Source organism: Hydra vulgaris, chromosome 13 (genome assembly GCF_038396675.1).
Source record: "Hydra vulgaris chromosome 13, alternate assembly HydraT2T_AEP".
NCBI classification, from domain to species: domain Eukaryota; kingdom Metazoa; phylum Cnidaria; class Hydrozoa; order Anthoathecata; family Hydridae; genus Hydra; species Hydra vulgaris.
This window is the reverse complement of record NC_088932.1, coordinates 6,458,799-6,481,627: the sequence shown is the minus strand read 5'-3', so window position 1 is coordinate 6,481,627 and position 22,829 is coordinate 6,458,799. Positions and strand designations below refer to the sequence as shown.

The 22,829-nt window shown below is 28.5% G+C and overlaps 1 protein-coding gene across 2 annotated transcripts; it reads left to right on the top strand.

Annotated features, from left to right (window-relative positions):
* Positions 1-8,209: 8,209 nt before the first annotated feature.
* LOC101236706 (tubulin polyglutamylase complex subunit 2) lies at positions 8,210-21,066 on the top strand. 2 transcript variants are annotated; one of them, XM_065815151.1, is made up of 7 exons: positions 8,210-8,444; positions 8,519-8,598; positions 8,716-8,803; positions 15,965-16,120; positions 18,791-18,874; positions 18,970-19,148; positions 20,916-21,066. In XM_065815151.1, the coding sequence occupies exons 1-7, from the start codon at positions 8,378-8,380 to the stop codon at positions 21,000-21,002; spliced, it is 741 nt and encodes a 246-aa protein (XP_065671223.1). In that variant the 5' UTR covers positions 8,210-8,377; the 3' UTR covers positions 21,003-21,066. The 2 variants fall into 2 exon arrangements, with proteins under 2 accessions (XP_065671223.1, XP_065671224.1); XM_065815152.1 differs by having other exon boundaries at positions 8,215-8,444; positions 15,965-16,105.
* The last annotated feature ends 1,763 nt before the right edge of the window (positions 21,067-22,829 follow it).

Below are 22,829 nucleotides of genomic sequence, written 5' to 3'. Positions count from 1 at the left end.
TGAAAAACAATTTTAATATATATAATTAATAATAGCATTAATGTTAATAATAATAAAATAATAATAACAAACACAACTAAAATGATATTTAAAAGAAGAAAAATATGCAACACTACAACAATAAGGTGACCATACCTACGCGTTTCACGCGTACATTGAGCGTTTGAGGGAAGTTATACGCGTTTAGGGTTTGTACGCAATGTGTATGCATATATATATAAAAAAATTAATCAAATAAAATTCTTTAAGACAAAGTTATTTAATTAAATGAATATATTTAAATATAACTAATAAAATAATTTAATTTAAATTAATTTAACTTTAACATACAAAATTAAATGAACTAAATTTCGTTGAGGCAAATAAGTTTTTTCAGTTCCACCATAAGACGTAAATAAGTTTTTTCAGTTCCCTTAAGAGAACGGAAAAAAAATACTTCGAAACATTTTTCAAACAGGATACCGTTGCACAGTGGGCCAGTGACTGGACAAAAGTATAAAAACCAAAGTCAGAATCTTAATGTCATAATGGTTTTAAACAATTATATAGATATAATAAAACAATTTAAAACCGTTTATATGCACTTAAAATTTTAATGAATATACTTATGATGTGGTTGAAGTAGACGCGAATGTAAATTAGAAAAATTTTAAAGAGAAAAATGTTGTTTAAAAAATTGATGGAAATAAATAACATTTACATATAATATTGCGCTTTTTAAAATATTATATTATAACACTATATATTATCTGGATTTTAAAAGTTGTTTGACTAAAATTGGTATGTAATTAACATATTTGCAGCAACTTTAAACACGCTTATTATTTTATATTTTATTGTATGACACTTTTATTTGACAAAGCTTTTATTTGACAAAGTTTTTTTTTTTATTGGTACATCTTGCTTTTATACTTAGATATTTTAAAGCTTATATATGTTTTCTTTAATAATTTCATAAATATGGCTGCCACTAGGCGCCACTTTGGTTTTCTTTCACATTTGAACATCTCTTACCTGACAAAAAATCTGTAATTGCGCTCAAAAACTTTTATTTAAACAAAATTTTCAAAAGCGCACAAAACATATAATACAATCTTACTCATACTAAGCGTAGTACTGAACAATAATATATATATATATATATATATATATATATATATATATATATATATATATATATATATATATATATATATATATATATATATATATATATATATATATATATATATATATATATATATCGTAATTCAAATTTTGTTCTTATTAATTTAGCACTTGTCAAACCAAATGGGTTTAATAATCTGTTTTAATTGGTTTGGTTGGGGTTACTCATTTTAGATGATGAACTGCTGTTTTTATTTAGGTTTCATGAGTGTCACAAGAAACGAAATTCACCAGTTTATCAGACTCAACAGTCTGTCAATACATAAAAAAGAAGACAGTATACTTGTATACAACTTTATTAAAGAACATGATTTGAAATTTCAAGGTCAAAAGTTTGAGAGTCAATTTCATTTATTTGTTTCTGAATAAGGTAAAAGATGGACTCGAAGTAAACGAACCGATGCAAAGTTTATTAGGAAGAATTCAGCTTGGCTTGAAAATGATTTTAATACATTAATGAAGGAGAGTAAAAATAAACAACTCGGCAGACCTACATTACCATTTGAAGATTCGTCTTCAAAAATCAAAAAAAGAAAAGTTGCAACTTTGTCAGCTTCAAATTCTTGTGAGCTGTTGTTTGCTAGTGGCACACACCTGTGGAAAGAAGGTAGAAGAAAAGATGCTCAGATAGCAATAAAGTTGGCTGATAACAAAGATGCTGAACTAGATCATTCTGATAAAACATCTGAAGAAGCGTTTGCTCTTTTGTTAGATAATGAGATGAGAAAATCTTAATACTAGCGCTTAAGAAACAATGCGGAAAGCAAAAAAAGTAATTTATATCCACCATACAATGATGTACGTGAGGCAAAAGAGAGGTGTTTGCCTAGTCGTGAATCATGGGCATCAACAGATTACTCTGCAGGCATCAACTTCCAAGCATTGGTAGATCATACCGTGCTGCGGTTGTTGGAAGTACAACATGATGTTATCAATTCGTTTGTTTTTGATAGGCTAATTCTGCGCTCAAAGGTAGGTTTTGATGGGTCAACTGGGCAAAGCATTTATACACAAGTTACTGATGAGCTGGAAAACAGAAACTTTTTCCAAGAAGCAAGTTTGTTCCTTACCTGCTTTGTACCACTTAAATTGACAGGATTCTCTGATCAAGTGGGAAAGATTGTTTGGAGAAATATACATCCGTCATCAACATTGTACTGCCAAATTGTGCGGTTTAGGTTTGTAAAGGAGACAACTGATATAATGAATGCAGAGCATCAATTCCTTGAAAATGCTATTGGAAACTTAACTACAACTCCTGTGCCTAAGTATGAAAACTTAACTGTTCTTCACAAAGTTGATGTTACCATTATAGATGGAAAAGTAGCCACTGCATTATCTACAGTTACTAATTCAAGTCAGTGCTGCTCAGTTTGTGGTTCAATGCCAAATCAAATGTACCAACTTAATTTTGTTTGCAATTTGCCATTAACTCCGACCGGATTGGAGTATGGCTTGTCAACACTTCATGCATGGATTCGTAGCATGGAGTGTTTGTTAAAAGTCGGCTACAAAGCTGAAGTGAATAAATGGGCATTAAGGTCAGATGCAGACAAAGAAAAAGTTAAAGCTAAAAAGAATTTAATTCAATCTCGGTTCAGAAATGAAGTTGGGCTGGTGATTGATATCCCTAGTCTGGTGGTTCTGGATCATCAAATAATGGCAATACTGCCCGACATTTCTTCAGAAACGCTAAACAAACAGCAGCAATTATCAATGTTGATGTGCATTTAATTAAAAGGATATATGTTGTGCTGTGCACTATGTCATCTGGTTTTATGATTGATGCTGATAAATTAAAAGACTATTGCTTAGAAACAGCACAGCTTTTTATACAACTTTATCCCTGGTACTACATGCCACAGAGCTTGCACAAAATCTTGATACATGGGTGGCAGGTTGTTGATGAGATAGTGTTGCCAATTGGGCTGATGAGTGAAGAGGCCTTAGAAGCACGAAATAAAGACTTTAAAAAATTTAGTGAATTTTTTTCAAGGAAGTGTTCGCGTTTAAAGACAAACAAAGACCTTTTACGGCGTTTTATGTGCTCATCCGATCCAGTAATTAGTGCTTTACGATCACCTAAGCACCCTAAAAAAGAAAATTTTCCAGATGGTGTTGTGCAACTCTTAAAAGAAAGCCACTCTTTTATTTTGTAATTTTGCCTGAATTATATTGTACATAATTATTTTGTATTTTTAAATATATAGACCGACCACTTACTAAGCTTGTACTACTTGTAGCATACATGGTCAAAGATTTTCGTGAATGAATAGGTACAATAATACCCATACAAGTTTGAAAAGTTCTTTAGACGCTTGTAAAATCTGCTAATTAGAAAAACTAATTAACTGAGCTAGAGTATAATTTTTTTACAGGGAACCAAGTTTATCCAGCAACGTGTAATAGCACGTGTAATAACACTAGTTAATCATATTAAACTGAAAAAAGTTTTGCTTTCCGCGAGCGAGGATCAAAGGGAGAATTTTATAATAAAACACGTGCTAAATAGTGTACATAGCACAAATAAAACATATACAACTAATAAAATTTAGCTGTTGCTAAGCAAAATTAGGTATCCATAGCAACTAATAAAAAAAATATTTACTTTTTTAAAAAGCGTGACCTCATATTGGTACTTATGTAAAATTTGGTGAACATAGCACTTGTAAAAAAATCTGAAAAAAAAAACTGTTTTTGCTACCCAAAATTAGGTATCCATAGCAACGAATTAAAAAAATAACACCTTCATAAGAAGCGCAGACATCATATTATTACTCATCTTAATTTTAGTCAATATAGCCCTAATATTAAATAAGTTATGAATTTTGTCCAGTAAAAGTGAATTCCCACCGTGCGTTGCGGTTCTAAAAATAGATTTCATAAACTTTTCGCAAACCTTTCTGGGATCGATATGCGGACAAACTACAAAATGCAAGAAAACTTAATACTAATTCTGAAGAAAAAGTGCAATAAAACAATGTTATTAGGATTTGTTCTCATCAGATTATTGCTACCTTAAACGTTTTCTAGCTGATGTAATTTAAAAAAAATAGGAATTACTAAAGGTTCGATGACAAACTTGGAGAAAAGGATAAAAGAAAAATAAAGCTTTCGAAATTATATATTTAAACAAAAAGTTTACATCTTGTAGATTTTCTTGCCAAAAAGAATGAAAATAATATTAACATAGATGCAAGAAATATGTATAATCATTTTAAGTTAAATATATAATTTATAACAAAAAAATTTGTAAACTCTTCATTAGTTCTGATATTAATACAGAATGTAGTTTTGTTGATTTTAATACTGGAAATAGCCATGACTTTATTGTTGATTTACTGTATCATTTAGTTCTTTATTATATGAACATGGCAAATGTAGTTTTATTGATTTAATGAATTTCTACTTTTATGACTTTCTGGAACCAGCAAATTATCAACTTTCATATTTTAGCTCAAGTATGATTGTTAGAACAAAGTCTTAATAGTTATCTTTAATGAAGCAAAAGCATGTATCAAATTTTATATCAGTGTAGTTTTAGTAATGTGGCTTTATTTCAGAAGCGTGAAACTATGGAGTTTATTAATTTTCAAGATTGTTTTCTTGTCTATAAAATAAATTAATTCAATAAAGAATTGACGACAGAATTCAATACAACGCGACATACATCTATTTCTCAAAGCACAGTCCGTCGAATACTTATCAAATACAAAATTGTAGCCGACTCTGCTTTGAAGAAACCACTCCTGCGTCCATATAATAAACAAAGGAGACTAAATGGTGTTGTGAAAGAAGGTATTGGACAATAGAACAATGAAAAAACATTATTGAGAGGGATGAGAGTAACTTTAAGCTTATCAATTGCAAATCTAACATAACAGTCAAAAGAATCGCTCACGAAAAGTATTACGCCAGGTACATTAGACCGACTGTACAAAGTGGAGGCTCGATAGGAATCTGGTCATGCTATAATTACAAAGGTGTTGATATGTGCCAAACATACACCGGAAGAATCAACTCCAGAATATACGTAGAAGTAATGGAAAACAATTTAATTCCATTAATTGACCTGCATATGCTCAATGATAAACCATGGAAACTTCTACATGATGGTGCAACTGCACATACTGCATACTATACAAAGGAGTGGTTCAACAATAGTAGTATCAAGACTATACCGTGGCCTCCATACTCACCTGATTTGAACCCGATTGAAAACATTTGGACTCGGATTGACCGTAAATTGGCAAAGGTTCAAATTTCCACACTTGGCCAGCTGAAGGACGTCCTAAAGGAGACCTGGTATAGGGTCCCAGAAGCGATGTGCAAAAATCTTCTTGAGTCTATGCCTAAAGGAGTTTTTAGTTGTATTAAAGCAAAAGGCGGATACACAAAATAATAATTGGTTCATAAATTACGCCTACTAATGTATCGTGCGTCTAAATTTATGAATAATTTTTTTGTCTTATTTTTTTAATACCATGTAGTTGTACCTAATTATTACTTAGTATTTGTATTTTTTTTGTAAATTTTTTTTTGATTTAGTATTCTGTATGTATTTATCTAATATATAGAAAAAAAACTAAACCAAAATCTTTTTTCGTTATTGTTTTATCGTTAAAAAACTAAAAATTTCTATTCTCAAATATGAGTGCGTCTAAATTTATGAAAACCACTGTAGAAGATATTCCTGATTTAATCACACCCTAAGTGTTAATTGATACAATACATCAATATCTGTTAATTTAAAATCTGTATTATCCCCCATAGTTATAGTAAACCAGTTATTTATCCAAATAAGAGTTAAACGTTATTTCAAGAATTTTTTCGAGAGCTTGGCATCGACTAAGCTTGATACCACAGCTTGGTTTAAAGAAACCAATGATGCCAACAAGCCATTTTTCCGTTACTGTATAAATTAAGCAAAACTTTTGAAATTCGTCAAAGCTGTTTTTTCTGACTTTTTCTGTTTTTTCAGCAAACATTATTGCTTGGAAATGTCAGGGATAGGAGCTGAAGGTGGGCTAGAGTTTTTTTTTTAGATAAATTTTTTTTTATATACATATGTATGTTCTTATTCTGTAATATGCAAGATCATCTATTAGTTGGGGGAGCAGCCAACTCGGGTACAACATAGCTTGTGCTGCGCGTTCTCGAGAGGAGGTCAACAGTGCTTGTTTTTATTGTTAGCCCAACAATAGAAAACAGTCAAACATACCTAAACAGTAAAACTATCCGTAAAGAGAGGTTTCATGTTGTGCCAGCGTTTTAGATTGAACGTTGTGATGTGCAATGTATCATTGAGCTCATAAGTAAGGTAATAGAAGGGGATAAATGTATTTTCCTCACCAATGATTGCATTACTGAGTCTGACTTTGACAACCGCCAATCACTTTTAGCAAAATTAGCGATTAGTGGTTGTCATATAAAACATAGTCTTTGGATATTAACCAAGCGTTACGTTAATGCTGTATCATTGATTGTAAGAGATCAATTAAGTGCTCTAGCTATCCTTCCGTTCAAAAGTCATCTTTTAAATTTTCAGAATAGAAAAACTTACCATTGATATTTTTTTAAATTATTTTAAAATTATTTTCTTTACTCGTAATAATATTAAGTCTTTTATAAAAAATATCAATTATTTTAATAATTTAAGTTTTGTTTCTAGATCATCAGGATGAATGTTAATAATTTATTTATTAAAAGCGTCATCCAAGTTCTCTAGTTTTCTTCTAAGAAATCAATTTTCTTCTCCAGGTTCAAATGGTATTTCAGGAAGTTTTATTTCCACTTCTGGTAAAACTTCGCTTGGATCAATATCAATAAATGATGTTTCAGCAGTTAGATCAGGAATCAATGGGTCGATTTCTCCTGGGTCAATAGCTTCTGCAATCACAACAATATATTAGATTATGATTTCACCTCTAAATATAACAAAAATGAGTTCATCTCTTCAATAAAGTTATGGTTCTTTGTTAGACCCTCGGCATAACCTACATTGTATGGTGTTCGAGGTAAAAGACAAATCATTACCGTAAGTTTAAATCCAGCAACACTGGCAAATTCATCAGGTCAAACTTTTTTAACTTTTTTTCCAAAGTTGTTGCCGTCCATGATAGTAGTGCCAGGGTCGGTCCTATTGCTTTACAATGTTGTTATCACTAATGTCTTGCAGACCTTACAGCAAGTCTTGTAGCAAATCTTAATAGAAGCATTATTAATAAACTTACAACAAGAATGCAAGGACAGGAAATTCAAAGTACTTTTGACTATGGTGATTATTGAAGTGTTCGAGATTTGTTCTTACCCTCATCAGTACGAGCTCTTCCAGACAGATTAATGCAAGGTATTAATGACCAAGCTGACCAGGTAATTCAACTCTTTTGAGATCTTGAACTAGTACTGGTTCAACAACTGGAGCTGATGCAGCAGTATCCCTTGCATTTGGAAAAGGTCCAGCCCCTGCCAGTTCAAAATATTGCACGCCTCTCAACTTTGAACTGTTTAATACTCTAGGACCTTTTTACCCTTCATCATTTTCAGATCAACTAGAATATGAAATAGTATTCTCTGACCGAAGTCAAGTTATTATTTCAACTGATACTTTAACTATTCCAAACTTAAATAATTTAGCTCTGCTATATGAAGTTGTTGAAAATGAGCAGCTTGCAAAAGAAATTGCTTACGGTAGTGTTTCACGTTTTGGTCTTAAACTTGAGCGAATTGTTCGTCATCGACGCGTACAACGAGATTTAACTCAAACTTCATGGCTTTTCAAACTTTGGGAAGTTCTTTCTTACTAGAACCTTACTAGGCAGTGTCGTCCCGAAGCAATCTTAAAGGGGGACTGACCTATCTGTTTTTGGCGAGTAAGGCCAGGAAAAAATTTTTCTGGCTAAGATTTCGAAAAAAAAAAGGTCCTCTTGAAACTTAGCCGACTGCTAAGTATAGATCCCATTTTGCCGACTCCAGTGCCGACGGGGGGTGTCTAGCCCCCCTATATTTTTAGGGGGGCTAGACACTCCCCTCGGGACGCCTTTGTTACTTGCAGCCTATGTCTAAATGCTGCCATAAATGGTTTGATAATTTGATTTGCTGATATACCTATCATTTTATTTGTAAATTTTTTTATTTGCAAAAGTAAATATTATTTGACCAAAAATCAAAGAAAATTTCTAGTTTTTTCGTTTATTCTTGGTTTTTCAGAATGAATTTAAGTTTAAATTTTAGTAATGCTTTGGCTGGCATAACACTAGATCTGATACCGATGTTAGGTATTAATTTGTTATAGTATGTATATTTTTTTAATGTGTAAGGATTTTTTTTAGTCTATTTAATCTTGTTTTAGAAAATAACTCAAATGTAGAAATAGTTCAAGTTGTAGAAAAAGAGCCTGCTGATGAGGCACTATTAAGTGCATGGGAGAATGTGAGTTATAAATTGTTAAAAGTAATAAAAGCAATAACAGTAAATCTTTTTTAATGGTTTTTTTTTTTTTTTTTTTTTTTTTACTACTAAGGTATAACTAGTAATCCATATTTATAGGCAAAAAATGTTGCATTACCGAAGGATTTGAAACAGTTTTATAGAACAATGAATGGGCTAGTAATAAATTGGAGTGCCAAACAATGTGGTGTGCTAAATTCTATAATTTTTTACTTTTATTTTGACAAACCAAGTCAATATTGAGTTGTTTAAATATATTATATATATATATATATATATATATATATATATATATATATATATATATATATATATATATATATATATATAATGATGAAAAGTGGCTTTGTTGACTCGTGTTGTGTTCATGTTGTAGTTCAAATAAAGGTCTCTAAATTAATTTAGATACTTAGTATCTAAATTAATTTCAAATTGAAAGCATTGTTTATTTAACCAACCTTTAAAGTGGAAAGATCAGGTATCCTTAACTGTATGTTTATTAGGAAATGAAGTTTATATGTTTCATGTTAAAAATTAAGCATGCATCTTTTCGGAACACACTCTTGATTGAGAATGTTTTTTGAGACACTTCTCACACTCGTGAGAAGTGTTACGAAGAAAAAAAAAAAAAGTGAAATAAAATTAAATTATCTAGTATGTGATTCAGTTTATGAAATAACTTATAATCAATAGTTGAAAACTGATAGTTTTCAACTATTTCTAATTAGTTAACTAAAATGCAACTAAAAAGTTGCATTTTAGTTAACTATTTCTAATTAGTTTAAGTTAACTACTTTTTATAAAAAGTTTGTAACTAAAACTTTAACTACTTTTTTTTAGTTTTAGTTGGTAGTTTAGTTAAACTATAATAAAAAAGTTTGTGCCCATCACTGTATATATATATATATATATATATATATATATATATATATATATATATATATATATATATATATATATATATATATATATATATATATATATATATATATATATATATATATATATATATATTTGTTTTTAAAATATTTTTGGAAAAATTTTTTTTGGTCTCAAAGCTATAGCAATTAAGTGAAAATTTAAGGTTGCTATTTGGCATATTTTTACAAAGCGGGAAGTTTTTGCTGTTTTATACATTTTGGATTTTTTTCTTTTATGTTTATTCATTTTTTGGTAAATTTAGTTATAAAGCTAGTCATTTTTAAGGTGGATATGCATATCTAGTCACACTTTAGCATATAGTTTTGAGTCTTGAGTCTAAAGTTTAGATTTAGCTTTACTATTGCTTAAATGTTTGTTTATTTAGAAGTATGGAGGAGTACATAAAAATTAGATGTTGAAGAAGCAATACAAATTGTTGAAGGAGCAATACAAATTATATTGAAACCATATGAAGATCAATTAGATATCTCGGAGCTAGATGAATTGAATGAAGAGATTGATGAAGTTAATGAAAGATGTGTTTTACATATGATGAAGTTTCAGATTTGTCAGAAAATGATGATATAGAAAAAATTTTAAAAAATATTCAAGATAAACTAGTTTCTTTGCAAAAAAAACGAAAACAAATAAAGATGTTTTTTTGTGGAATAACTGCAAACCGCACACAACAAACAGCAAATTTTTGGGTGAGTTTTTGCCACTTCCACCTGATAATGTTGACCTAATGGCTTAAATAAAGTATTTTAATAATTTTTGGCATGGTGCTCTTATGGAACTAATTGTAACACAAACAAATTTATACACTATTTAAAAGACAGGTCATAGCATTAACTTGATCAAATCTGCGGTAGAGCAGTTTTTAGGCATTCAAATGGTGAATAATATAGTTTCATTACCAGTTTATACAATGCATTTGGCAGCTGAAACTTGTTATGCACCCATTGCAGATAAAATTGTAAAATATTGATAAAATTGATAAATATTGTCGTTGAATAGATATAAAAAAATAAGGCAATTTTTGTATGTTAGTGACAATGCATTAGCTGGTATTGGTGAAAATAAAGGAAATTGACTTTACAAAATTGACCCAGTCCTCAATCATGTATGTAATAATTGTTTAAAATTACCACCTGAAACTAATCATTCAATAGATAAGCAAATAATTCCAACCAAAACTAAGTTAAGCGGAATCAGACAATATAATCCCAAGAAGCCAGTGAAATAGGGATTCAAAAATTTTGTATGTGCTGGATCAAGCGGGATAATATGATTTTTTTTATATATACAGATGCACAGGAAAATCAAATCTGCAATGGAGATTATATTGTGAAAAAACTATGTAAAACATTACCAGAAAAAAATAATTTTAGTTTGTTTTTTTATAATTGGTTTGCCTCTCTTCAGTTTTGCATTGATCTGTCTCAGATTAGAATTTTGACTACATCTACTATAAGAGCAGACAGAATCAACGGTTGCAAGCTTTTATCAGAAAAAGAGCTGAAGAAAAAAGAAAGGGGGAATAGCTGTTTTAAAATAGATAAAAATTCTGGATTAACTGTTATGAAATGGTACAATAACAAATGTGTCCACCTTGTGTCAAACTATATTGATTCTACCAAAGTTTCTAATATTCGCAGATGGGATTACAAAAATAAAAAGTGCATTTATATTTCATGCCCAAATATGATAAAGGAGTACAATGCATCATTGGGTGGTGTAGACCCATTAGATATGCTCATTTCCCTCTATCAAAAAAAATTTTCATAGCATAGGCATTGCGAAAGTAAATGGGTGGCTGCTTTGCAGAAGATATTAAGATCAGCAATTGATACCAAGACATCATCAACTTAACTTACTTAAGTTTACAACATCCATATCATCAGCATTAAGTAACAGGGGTAAAATAATAGAAAACAGCGTAGGTCGTCCAAAAATTCTTAGAGCTCCCATATGTAAAATTCCAATTCCTCTACCTGGTAATGATGAAAGGTTCGATTGTTTGTCGCGCTGGCCTGATTTCCGTGAAAAGAAAAATAAATGTTGTAGTTGCAAAATTGGCTACAGTAGAATGTATTGTGTTAAATGTAGTCTTTGTCTTTGTTTGAATAGCAAAAAAAAATTTTTTTGTGAGTTTCATAACAAATAAGACGATTAAAGAACCCAATAACCATTTTTGCGCTATTTAATATTTCTTTCAGATTTATTTTTGATTGCTGACATAATTTTTTTTTTTTTTCTTTTGAAATTTCTTTAAAACACTTATATTAACTCATTTTTGTAAAAAAAAAAAAAAAATGTATTGCAAATTCATTTTGGTGTTCAGTAAAGGGTTAACTAAAATAAATAAAACTACAACAATAAACTAAATGTACCAAATATTAATCTTATTAAAGACCCTTCTTTTCTATTGCAAATGTATCACTCTATGTATGTTTAAGTATTTTAAACAGTTTATTGATTGGGTAAATACTAATTTTCAAAACATCTATGACCGAACATGATACTTCAAAAAATAAAAAAAATCTGTTTTTTCTTTTAGCAATTCTTACCAAAAGTTTGTGGTTGCCAAATGGCAACTGTGGACAGTAAAGGGATATAAGACCTCGTCACGCATCATTTATGTGAAGTCTTAAAATCATATATAAAAGACCTCATCTCACATTGTATATGTGAAGTCTTAAAATGAAAACCTATCCCTAGAAAGTTAATTTTATTGTATTATATCTGACAATCTGTTTCATTATACTAAGGTGATCTTTAGCTATGTTTTAAAAATCATACCAATTCTGAAAGAAGAATATCATTGAGTTCAGAAGATCCATTACTTCATTGATGGTGCAGGCAGCCAGTATAAAAATAAGTAAGTTAATATTTTATTCGACAGTATTTTAAAAATTCTTATGAAGCAATTTTAATCATATCATATTTGGCTCTTAAAATGATGTTTTTCAAATTTGATAAAAAAATTAATCATTGTTATTTGAATAGGTTTTTCCTTTTTCTTTTTGTATTACAGCTTTAATTTAAAAAATCTTTTTTTTCATAAAAAAGACTACAAATTTAAAGATTTTAAAGCAGATTTTGCACATAGAAAAAGTAAATTCGTACAGGTTATTATTAGTTTATTATTAGAATTATTAATGAACTTTTCCTTCAAAGGCCAATTGGAAATCAACATATTTTTAGTTAGCTAAAAAAAAATTGTAAAAACTTAAGGTATTTAGCATTTTATTGTCTCAGTTTATGATTGTTAGACTTTTTTTTATTATAATGTATTTTTAACTATAAATGGCTTATATTATTATTTGTTATAAAAAGTCAATCCTAATTTTTTTAAAAATAAAGTTTGTATAAAAAATAATTTGTTAATACAAAATCTTACTATATACATTTTTTTAAATTATATCTCTAGATTTATTTGATTAAAATTTTTTTTTAGATTTCTCTCTGCATCTGAAACCAAAAAAGCTACTAATACTGAAGTACTAAATGATTTGAGAATGTTCCTGCGACTAAAAAAACTTGCACATATCATTATTTCTCACCTCAATCATGCTGTTTAAATGCAAATGAGCAGTAAATTTGACATTTTTGACATGCTGGAAGATACTTGCTTACACAAAGTTGCTAAATATTGACATCAATAATCTTTAAATTGCTGATGAGTATTAGTGCATTATTTTGGTAAATTTTACCAAAATAATGACATATTTTTAAATGTGATTCTGTTTGTGTCAGCTGCTTACAAAAAACTGGCAGTTACTACAAGTATCCAATAACACCAGACATCCATTGGTATCCATTAAGTGATATTATTGCCAAAATACATAAGCCTGAGATATAAAAAAAAACAAGAGGGTTTTACTTCTATCTTATTAAAAAATATATATACAGCTATGCTCAAATGTATGGAGCACCCCTATATTTTATTTAAAATTCAAAAGTAATGAACAAATAGTAAATGTGAATGTGTTTATTTGATACAAATTATTTTAATTCAACAATATTATTTAATATAATTAATATTTTGTAGCACCTCCCTTTGCCTTGATCACCGCACGTAGTCTTTTGGGCATGCTGTCCACAAGATCCTTACATACATTCGCTGGTATTTTTTCCCATTCATCCAGAATTTTCGCTTTAAATTCTTCTTTGGATTTACATCTGTAAATTGACAACTTCCTCTTCAAAATAGACCACAAATTTTCTATGGTTGACAAATCTGGAGACTGGGGGGGCCACGTAATGAGGGGAACTTCATTTGTTGAAAACCAGTCCAAACTTTTTTTTGCCTTGTGGCAAGGAGCGTTATCTTGTTGAAAATAATATTGAGGGACATCTTCGTCAAATAATTTCAATATTGATGGCTCCAAAACTTCATTTAGCATGGTAATGTAGCGCTCTGCATTCATCCTACCCTCACATAAAAATATTTCACCTACGCCACTGGAGGCCATGCAACCCCAGATCATTGTGCCACCACCGCCAAATTTGACTGTAGGGATGATACATTCCGGCTCAAATGCTTCGCCTGGTCGTCGTCTTACAAAGGTGCCTCCAGGTTGCCCGAAAATCTAGGTCAAAAAAGTAAAGGAATACAAATTTGATATTATAAATTTCAACATGTAAAATTTCAGGTACTTAAAGGAATAATTTCGAAATGATATTTTTTTTTTATTTTTTGGTTACACCGTAAGTCATAATGATGCCTTACCTCTATATTTGATTCGTCTGACCAAATAATTTTGGCCCAATCTTCTGATGACCAATTTTGGTGCTGTTTAGCCCATTCTAAACGAAGTTTCTTATGGTGCTCAGTCAGCAATGGTTTTCGGCGAGCCCTTCTTCCATGTAAATTACCTTCTTTTAAGTATCTTCTAACACTTGGAGCAGAAATTTGAATTTTTCTGTGCTCCCACAGATCGCTAACCAAGTCTTTAGAAGATTTGGTCCGATTTCGAAGTGAAATCCTGTTGAGGAAACGATGGTTTCTAGGAGAAAGTATACGTTTTCTTCCCGTTTTTGGTCTATTTTCGTATGAACCAGTTTCACTAAATCTATTTATAGCATTTTGCACTGCTTTCCTTGAGCATTTCATAACTTTTGAAATTTCCACTTGGGAATGTCCTTGTTTATGGAGTATCACAATTTGGCTTCTTTCACTCACAGAAAGTTCGCGTGTTTTACTCATAATGAAAATAAATAAAGAACGATAAAAAAAATCACTACTTTTAAACAATAGATAATGAGCGGCTGACAATAGTTAAGTTTAAGATAAGAATGAAATGAATATCTTAATTCGACAGAATTTATACTAAGTGAGTATGTAGACAAGTTAAGACAAGTCTAATCATGCCCAGACAAGCAAATTCAACATGCATTAAATGATTTACTAATGCTTAAACGTAAAAAACAAATAAAATACCATTTAAAAAAAAATTCATCATGTATATCTCATTTTTTAAACACAAATATATTTAAACAAATAGGTGCTCCATACATTTGAGCATAGCTGTATATATTAATTTTTTTTAAATTATTGATTAATTATTAATTAAAAGATAAAAACCAAACCTAATAATAAAAACTGTTTGTAACATGTATTGATTTTTTTTATTTAAGAATCTCTATATATTTTATTATAGAATTCTCTAATACCCCTTATATATTATGGAAGTCTTTCAAAAAACTATTCAGCATTATTTTGGAAGATATCAATTGTTTTTGACTTAAAATATTATGCTTTATGTATCATATTTAGATTAATGTTTTAAGTATTATATTTAAACAATAATAAAGGTCTTTTAATAGTTACTACCCTTTTATTTGTGTCCTTATCCACTATAAAGATCAGATTAAGGAGGGGGCGAACAACAATATCTTTCTTTTTGTTAAGAAATTACTTATAATTGGTTTTACCCCTCACATGGGCCAGTAGTCAGGTTAGAGGGGTACTGGTTTCCAAAATGCATCATTTTTCCAAAACAGTTGATAATTTTTTCAATTATTACCCATTGGTAATTGAAGAAAGTAGTCTATTTTTACCATTTATAAATCAAGAGGGCGACTGTGTTGCGTGTATATGGCTATAATTTCTAATTTGTAGTTGTACTTAAAAGTCTAAAAATTCAAAATTAACCTATCTATATAATATATATAATAATACGTAAAAATCAGGAAAATCAGAGATGGTGTCCCACAAAATTTTCTTTAAATTGGTTTTTTTCTAGTTAATTATATTTTATATTTTTTTAAATATAATAAACTGACCCTTAAGTTATTTTATCTGATAATTTTAAACTGTTATACTAAAACCATATTTGTTGATGATGTCTTGTATAATTTGATATTTAAGTTTTTTAGTTTTGAGCTTTTATTTTGATTTGATATTTTTCATTTCATCCAGGCACAATAATTCCAGTTGGGGATCTAAAAATAAATGAAATCAATTGTTTAAGTGAGTTATCTCTTAGCAACTCCTTCAAGTCTACTGGTAGCTTTCAGCTAGAAGATGTAGATGAGGATGAAGATGAGTGTAACAGCAAAAGTATGAAATTTCAGAGTGAATTGTTATTATCTTCTGCCTTTTTTTAAATATTTTATTTAGTGTTAGTTTGAGATTTACAAATTGTTTTAGATTGACTGTTTAGAAAAATATGTTTAATATTGTAACATTGGCAGTCATATAATATTGATTTCTAATTTTTTTGACGATGTTTTAGGCGTTTGGTAATATTTTTTCAAGGAGCTCAAAAAGTATTACCAAATGCATAAAAGTACTACCCAAAATATTACCAAAAACAAGTGATGTAACAGCATACAACATTGATATAATACAAATTAAAAATTTATATAACAAAATAAAAATAAGATATAAAGTCAATGCAAACATAAATTTTGCAATGACTTTATATCTTATAAATGCAATTGTATGAGTTAATTTTTCTTTTAAAGATGCAATTCAATTTGCCCATAAATCTCATTTACAAATTTTATTTTTATAACTTGAATCCAAAATTCTGCTGAAGTTTTTACAGCAGTAATATCTTCCGCATTATTTTTTATTAGCATTCCACAATTGTATTATTATGGTATTATTTTATTATTTATTGAAATTTCAAACTGTGATTTTGCTGACTCTTGTATACAGGTGTGCACTGCATGTTTGTATAGGAGTGTGCACTGCATGGTATAATTTATAAAATAACTAATTAAAAATCAAAAGTTGTTGATACTGCTTTCTGACAGTTTAACATGTAGGTTAGTTTGCCGTAGTTTAATATACTATTTATTAATCAACAAACATAACAATGTTATGTATTGAGGCATAGCATTATACGATACGGTTTGGTATCGAATGTCTGTTATTTTAAGGTATAATTTAAGTTATAAAAATTTAAAAAGTGTAAATTCTTTTTTTTTATTTTGTTACAAAATACTACTTGCAAGTGCTACTCACAGTTAGCATAATTATATATGCAGAGGTGTAACATTTTTATAATACACAAAAATACTATCTTTCCTTTTTATATATTAGAATTTCTAATATATAAAGAGTAATTTAAACTATACTAGACTCCTCCTGTACTATATCTTTAATCAAGCACAAAATGATATACAAAAATCTGTTATTTTATATTAATTTTACATATTTAATTAATTTAACTAACATTGCTAAACACTTAAGATCTGGCACACGTGCTAACACACTGTACTAGCACACTGTACTGGCACACTGTGCCAACATTTAAAATGAAATGTATATTTAGTACTAAAGTTAAGTATTTATTTTATTAGCGTTTATAAACTTGTTTGTATAATATTTATTTTTAATCTATAAAAGTTTCTTCTCAATCCTTAATTCTGTTACTTTGTCATGAGAAATAAAGTTTCAATCTGTATATAATTGTTTAAGTTAATCCTTATAACATTTTTTATATTACATACGCCTCAATTGGTTACACTTTTCAATATATATAAAATATACATATATTTTATTTATATTTTAGACATAACATAATGCTACTCTATGTTCCATCTCAATTGGTTACACTTTTAAAGTATAGGTATATTTTAAAATTGTTACCAAAATAAGGCGTTATGTAAATGTTAGATGAGATAAAAAAATGTTATAGGGAATAACTAAAAAAGTTAGTTGCAAATTTAAACTTGGTTTATTTTTCGTGATAAAGTAACCAATTGAGACAAAATTTTTGCACATTGAAAATAAAACAAAACAAGATAAATAACAATATGGCAACAATAAACAAGCATTTACTATGTTTTGAAGTTTTTTTTTTAGTTATAAATGAAAAAGTGTTGCCAATTGTAAATAATTTAAAATGTATCATAAATTAAATATGTTATAGGGGAAAGCATAACCAAAGATTTATCAATTAATTGATCAATCATATTCATCAAACATTTGATCTTTATTTATTTATAAACAATTAATGTAATCTCTATTTAGTTATAATTATTTAAAAAATATGTATTTTATTTTCAGGTTAAACAGGGTGTAAATATTTTTTTTTTTTCATAGTTATTTTTTTATAAAAAGATATATATTTGATTTTGGCTTTACAGACTTGATCTCTGTTTTTTGATGATTAGATTAAATCAGTTCAAGTTTTTTTATTGCTGACAAGTTATAAAACATGATGCAAGCAGTCGTTATTTATTTTTGGTCATCGATCTTTTTTTGTGAACACTTTTTTTTCTTAACTTCTTTCACTTAGTTAATACCACCATTTAATAAGCAATTTTATTGATTTTAAAATGTCAAGTTAGAGGCGCACTAATCATTTTAAAAGTTGATTTATAAAGGCAGTCAAATAGTTTTTAAATATTTCAATCTCAAAAAAAATAATTAGTTTGAGATAATAACTATATTTATATAATTTAATACAAATTGCCATTTAGCTCTATATTACTTATTTAATCATAGCATAAATTATTATATAGTAAATTTAAGTTATGTCAAATAATATTGCAAATAGGATACTTCCCAAATATATTAAATGCTGTAAAATATTTGATAAAATATTTATATCTTCTAAATATTTGTTAGAAGTTAGAACTTTTTGTGAAAAGGTTTTATGAATTTAAAGTTATAAAGGTTAAATTATGAAGTTATGAAGTTGCTCAATGTATATGTAAGATAATAACTTACTTTAAATTAATTTTTTATTGCTTTTTATTGTTTTACTATTTTTATCATTTTTGTTATTAGATCCTCGAAAAGTTACTTTTAAAGATAAATGTTTTGAAATATCTTCTTGTGAAGGAAAAGTTTGTTTGGTTTATAAAAATGTTTGTAAGTTCTTTTTTTAATGCCATTTCTAAAATTCTTTATGAAAATTGCATTTTTCACTTTTTTATTTTGAATTTTTTAAAACTATTACTCTTTAGCCACTTGCTGTAGAATGTGCTCAGCAGAATTGTCTGGAATTTGGTTTCTGGACCGCTCATTGAGATGGCACTATCTGGCATCAACATTTCAGCAGTACCTTCGAATGGCAATTGTTCATATGGGTATCAAGGGGTGGCAATATCTCTTTACTGATGCCCAAATCAGTCCAGAAACAAAGGTATGTTTTTTTTTTTTTTTTTAATTTAAAGATTTGATTTCTGATGATACACCATGACTTACAAAAAAATTTGCCTTTATCTTATAAAAATTTTAAAAAATTTGTAAAAATCTTTTAAAAAATCTTAAAAAATAAAATTTATCTTAAAATGTTGACATTTATACTAGTGCTTTTCAACCTTCAACATAGATAACATCAACATCTATAAAGATCATTGAAATAGTAGTGATTGTATAAGTGATATTATATAAATGTTTTAAACATAAAATAATTTATATCAAAATATAATAATCAAAAAAAGTGTAATTATGCTGATGATAAAAGAAAAATACAGTTTGCTTACTAGGCAACATATTTTGTTAACTTTTTGTCAATTTTTTTTTGTTTTTATTAAGTTGATCAATTACATTAGGCAAAAAATTTATTTTTGTGTTGGACAATTTTTAAAAAGAAGATCAAAAATCCCCTCTGTAGGTGCAAGTTGCAAAATATGTGAGGCCATACTTTAGCATGCCTGTTAGGAATCAGAAAAACTTTAAATATTTAATCAGAGACCTATGTCTTACTAAGTTAAATGTTGAGCTTCTTGTATCCAAGCTCAAAAAGTGGATATCGTCTTCAGTCAGAAAAAAGGGCTGTACTTCTTCAAAAATTTGGCTGGTCTTTTTGAGCATATTGGTATCACATGTAACCTAAGTAATAGCATCTATTAACAGACTGTTCATCGTTCAACTATATGTCCATTTCAATGGTTCACTCAGTGAATCTCAAGAAGCACTACACCAGTGTCAAGATGTTGTTAAGCCTTGGAATATAGTGACTACAGATATGAGGTTAGTAGAAAATTAAAAATGGTGTCATTCCTTATGGGTCTGATATGGTTTCATGAAATTTCCTTTTTTTTTTTTTATTGTTGTTCTTTTTTTTGTTTCTGAGCCATGACACTAAGGCTGTTACCAAAAGGATTAGCCACAAAAGATCAAGTTCATTGTAGGCAACAGCAATGTGAAGTGGAAGCCACTAAAAGTACCTAAGGATGTGCTTATGGCACCACTGCACATCAAATTAGGCCTCATCAAGAAATTTATCATTGCTGCTTTTAATTACTTCCAAGATCTTTTATCGAAACTGTCTGGTACTAAGGTTAGAGCTGGTATCTTCTTTAGACCTCAGATCAAGAAGATCAAAGAATGTGACAAGTTTGTTATACTCATCAATTATATTATAAACTTGAAAAAAAAAGGAGTATCCTTCTTTATTGTACTGGGCCTTGGGGTGTGAATATGTAAATAAAAAAGTGTGCATAAGACATTAGTCTTGTTTGAAAGCATTAGTTACGTTTTCTCTGTTTTGTAAATATGTTGTCGCTTTTTGTAAAATCTTCAAATTACTGAAAAATCACATCATCATTTGAATTATGTTAACAATATTTATTGGTTTAGTGGTATTTTACACTTTGTTTAGTTTTCACAGTTTGCTTTTTTAATTTATGTCTTATTATTAATTTATAAGATATTTTTAAATTGCTCTAGTTTTCAATTACTTCTAATTTGCATAATTCCTTTTTTTATCAAAAGAACAAACGAACAACCTTTTTCATTATATTTTTTATGACTCCATTATATCTCTTGTAACTTCTACGTTTCGTCTCATAAGTATGCATCGATCTTTTACTGATTCTGCATTAAAATAGTTTGTGTTCAAACAAAATAATAATTTGTTTCATTGTAAATTAGTTTTTTATGATAAATAATTTGTATTTTATAGTATTGGTTCAGTTTGTTCATACCTCAACGTCTTCAGGTTACAAATGATGATAAAAAAGAAAGGATTCTAATACCAGATCAACAATAGTGTGTGTATATATGTATATATATAAATATATATATATATATATATATATATATATATATATATATATATATATATATATATATATATATATATATATATATATATATTGGGTTTCATGTTAAAATTTATTTACGACATGTATAAAACATGTATTATATTTAAAAGCTATTTATGATGAATCTTTTAAAATAAATGAATTATATTTTATTTTTAATGGTTTTCATAATAATTCTATTATTAAATTATTTATGCAAGGTATTATTTATTTGATTGTAATGTAAAGTTACTTTTATCGAAATTTTTAATTTTTGAGATTTGATTTTAACAAAAAAAAAAAAAAATTACAAGTTATCAAAAAGTTGTCATAAGTCAGTAGTTATTATAATTATAACAGCAATAATTATATAAATTGTCCTAAGACAGTAATCGTATTTTATCAACTCAAATAGACTTAACCATTTGATTGAGAATCATTTTAGGCAAATTTTCCCACATACTGCTAAAAATGTAAACTAATTTTATTAATAAAGTTTTAAATCACAGGTGCTTTAAATCAAGGATACTGGCAGTAAAATGGTACTGTTTATCCTAGATTGTTGCCAATACTTAAATGTTATTGTTGAGATATTATTGTTACCAGTACAAAAAACAGACAAATAAAATATATAAAAATTTTTTACTTAATAAGTATTTTTTCCTCGTTTTCTATTTCAATTTAGTAAACAGCTGGAACCTTTTTCTATTTCAATTTAGTAAACAGCCTCGTTTTCTATTTCAATTTAGTAAACAGCTGGAAAGAAATCTGAAGCTTGTGACAACATTTTTTGTCTAAGAATTTTTAACTTCTTGATTCTAGTCCAGATATTATCTAGAGAAGAATTTTATTAGCTTAAGTAAAACTTGATGTTAACTTTGCACGTCATCAACTAGGTAACAGAAGGTAAAGCAGTACATCTTTCTCAATAGGATATACGCGCTTGAGCATTATTCTGCACATTGAGCTTATGGAAAGAAAATAAAAATTTTGTTTTAACTGTTTATGACTATAATAACCTATTGTTCTAACTGTTTTTAACTAACTAACATAACCTAATGTTTTAGTTGTTATTCTGTTTTTAGCTTTCCTTTGGTATTTTTAACTGAATTTTAAACTTTCTACCGTGAACAAAGTTATATTCTAGGTCTTAAGTAGGGAACACAGGCTTCTTATCGCTATAAAAGTTCTACTCTCTATATTAGTTCGATTGGTAATATATGTAGTTGAACGCGTAAAATAGTATAAAAAAGCCTTATAAAATCTTTCTATATAAAACTTACATAAAAACATTTATGACGAGGCACACTTTGATGGGTTTAACATCTGACAAAAAAAAATTACGTTAGAAAAGTTAGCTAAAAAATTCGTTAAGACTTTATTAGACTTTATCCTTGTATCTCAATACTAAATGGATAGCGCATCAGACTTAATTTAGAAAACTTTAAAAGTAAATAGTAAGGGGTCGTTCATAAAGTATTTACGCTCATAAGGAGAAAGGGGGAGGGGCTTCGAGTAGCATATTAAGGGAGGTGAGGGCTTAAAATGATAAAGGGTCGAAAATTCTGACGCATTATTTTTAAAAAAGAGGGTTAAAAGTACGAATGCACTAATTTAAAAAAAAACAACCTTAGCACTGCCGGTCTACTTATTAATATGTACTTGTTCATTTGATGTTCCCAATATGCCTCCTGATGTTTTTTAAATCATGTGACAGATGTTGAGCATACTATTTCAGATGGTGGATTATTCCACATATTTGTGACTCGCATACTCGCAAAAAAGTTTTTCCG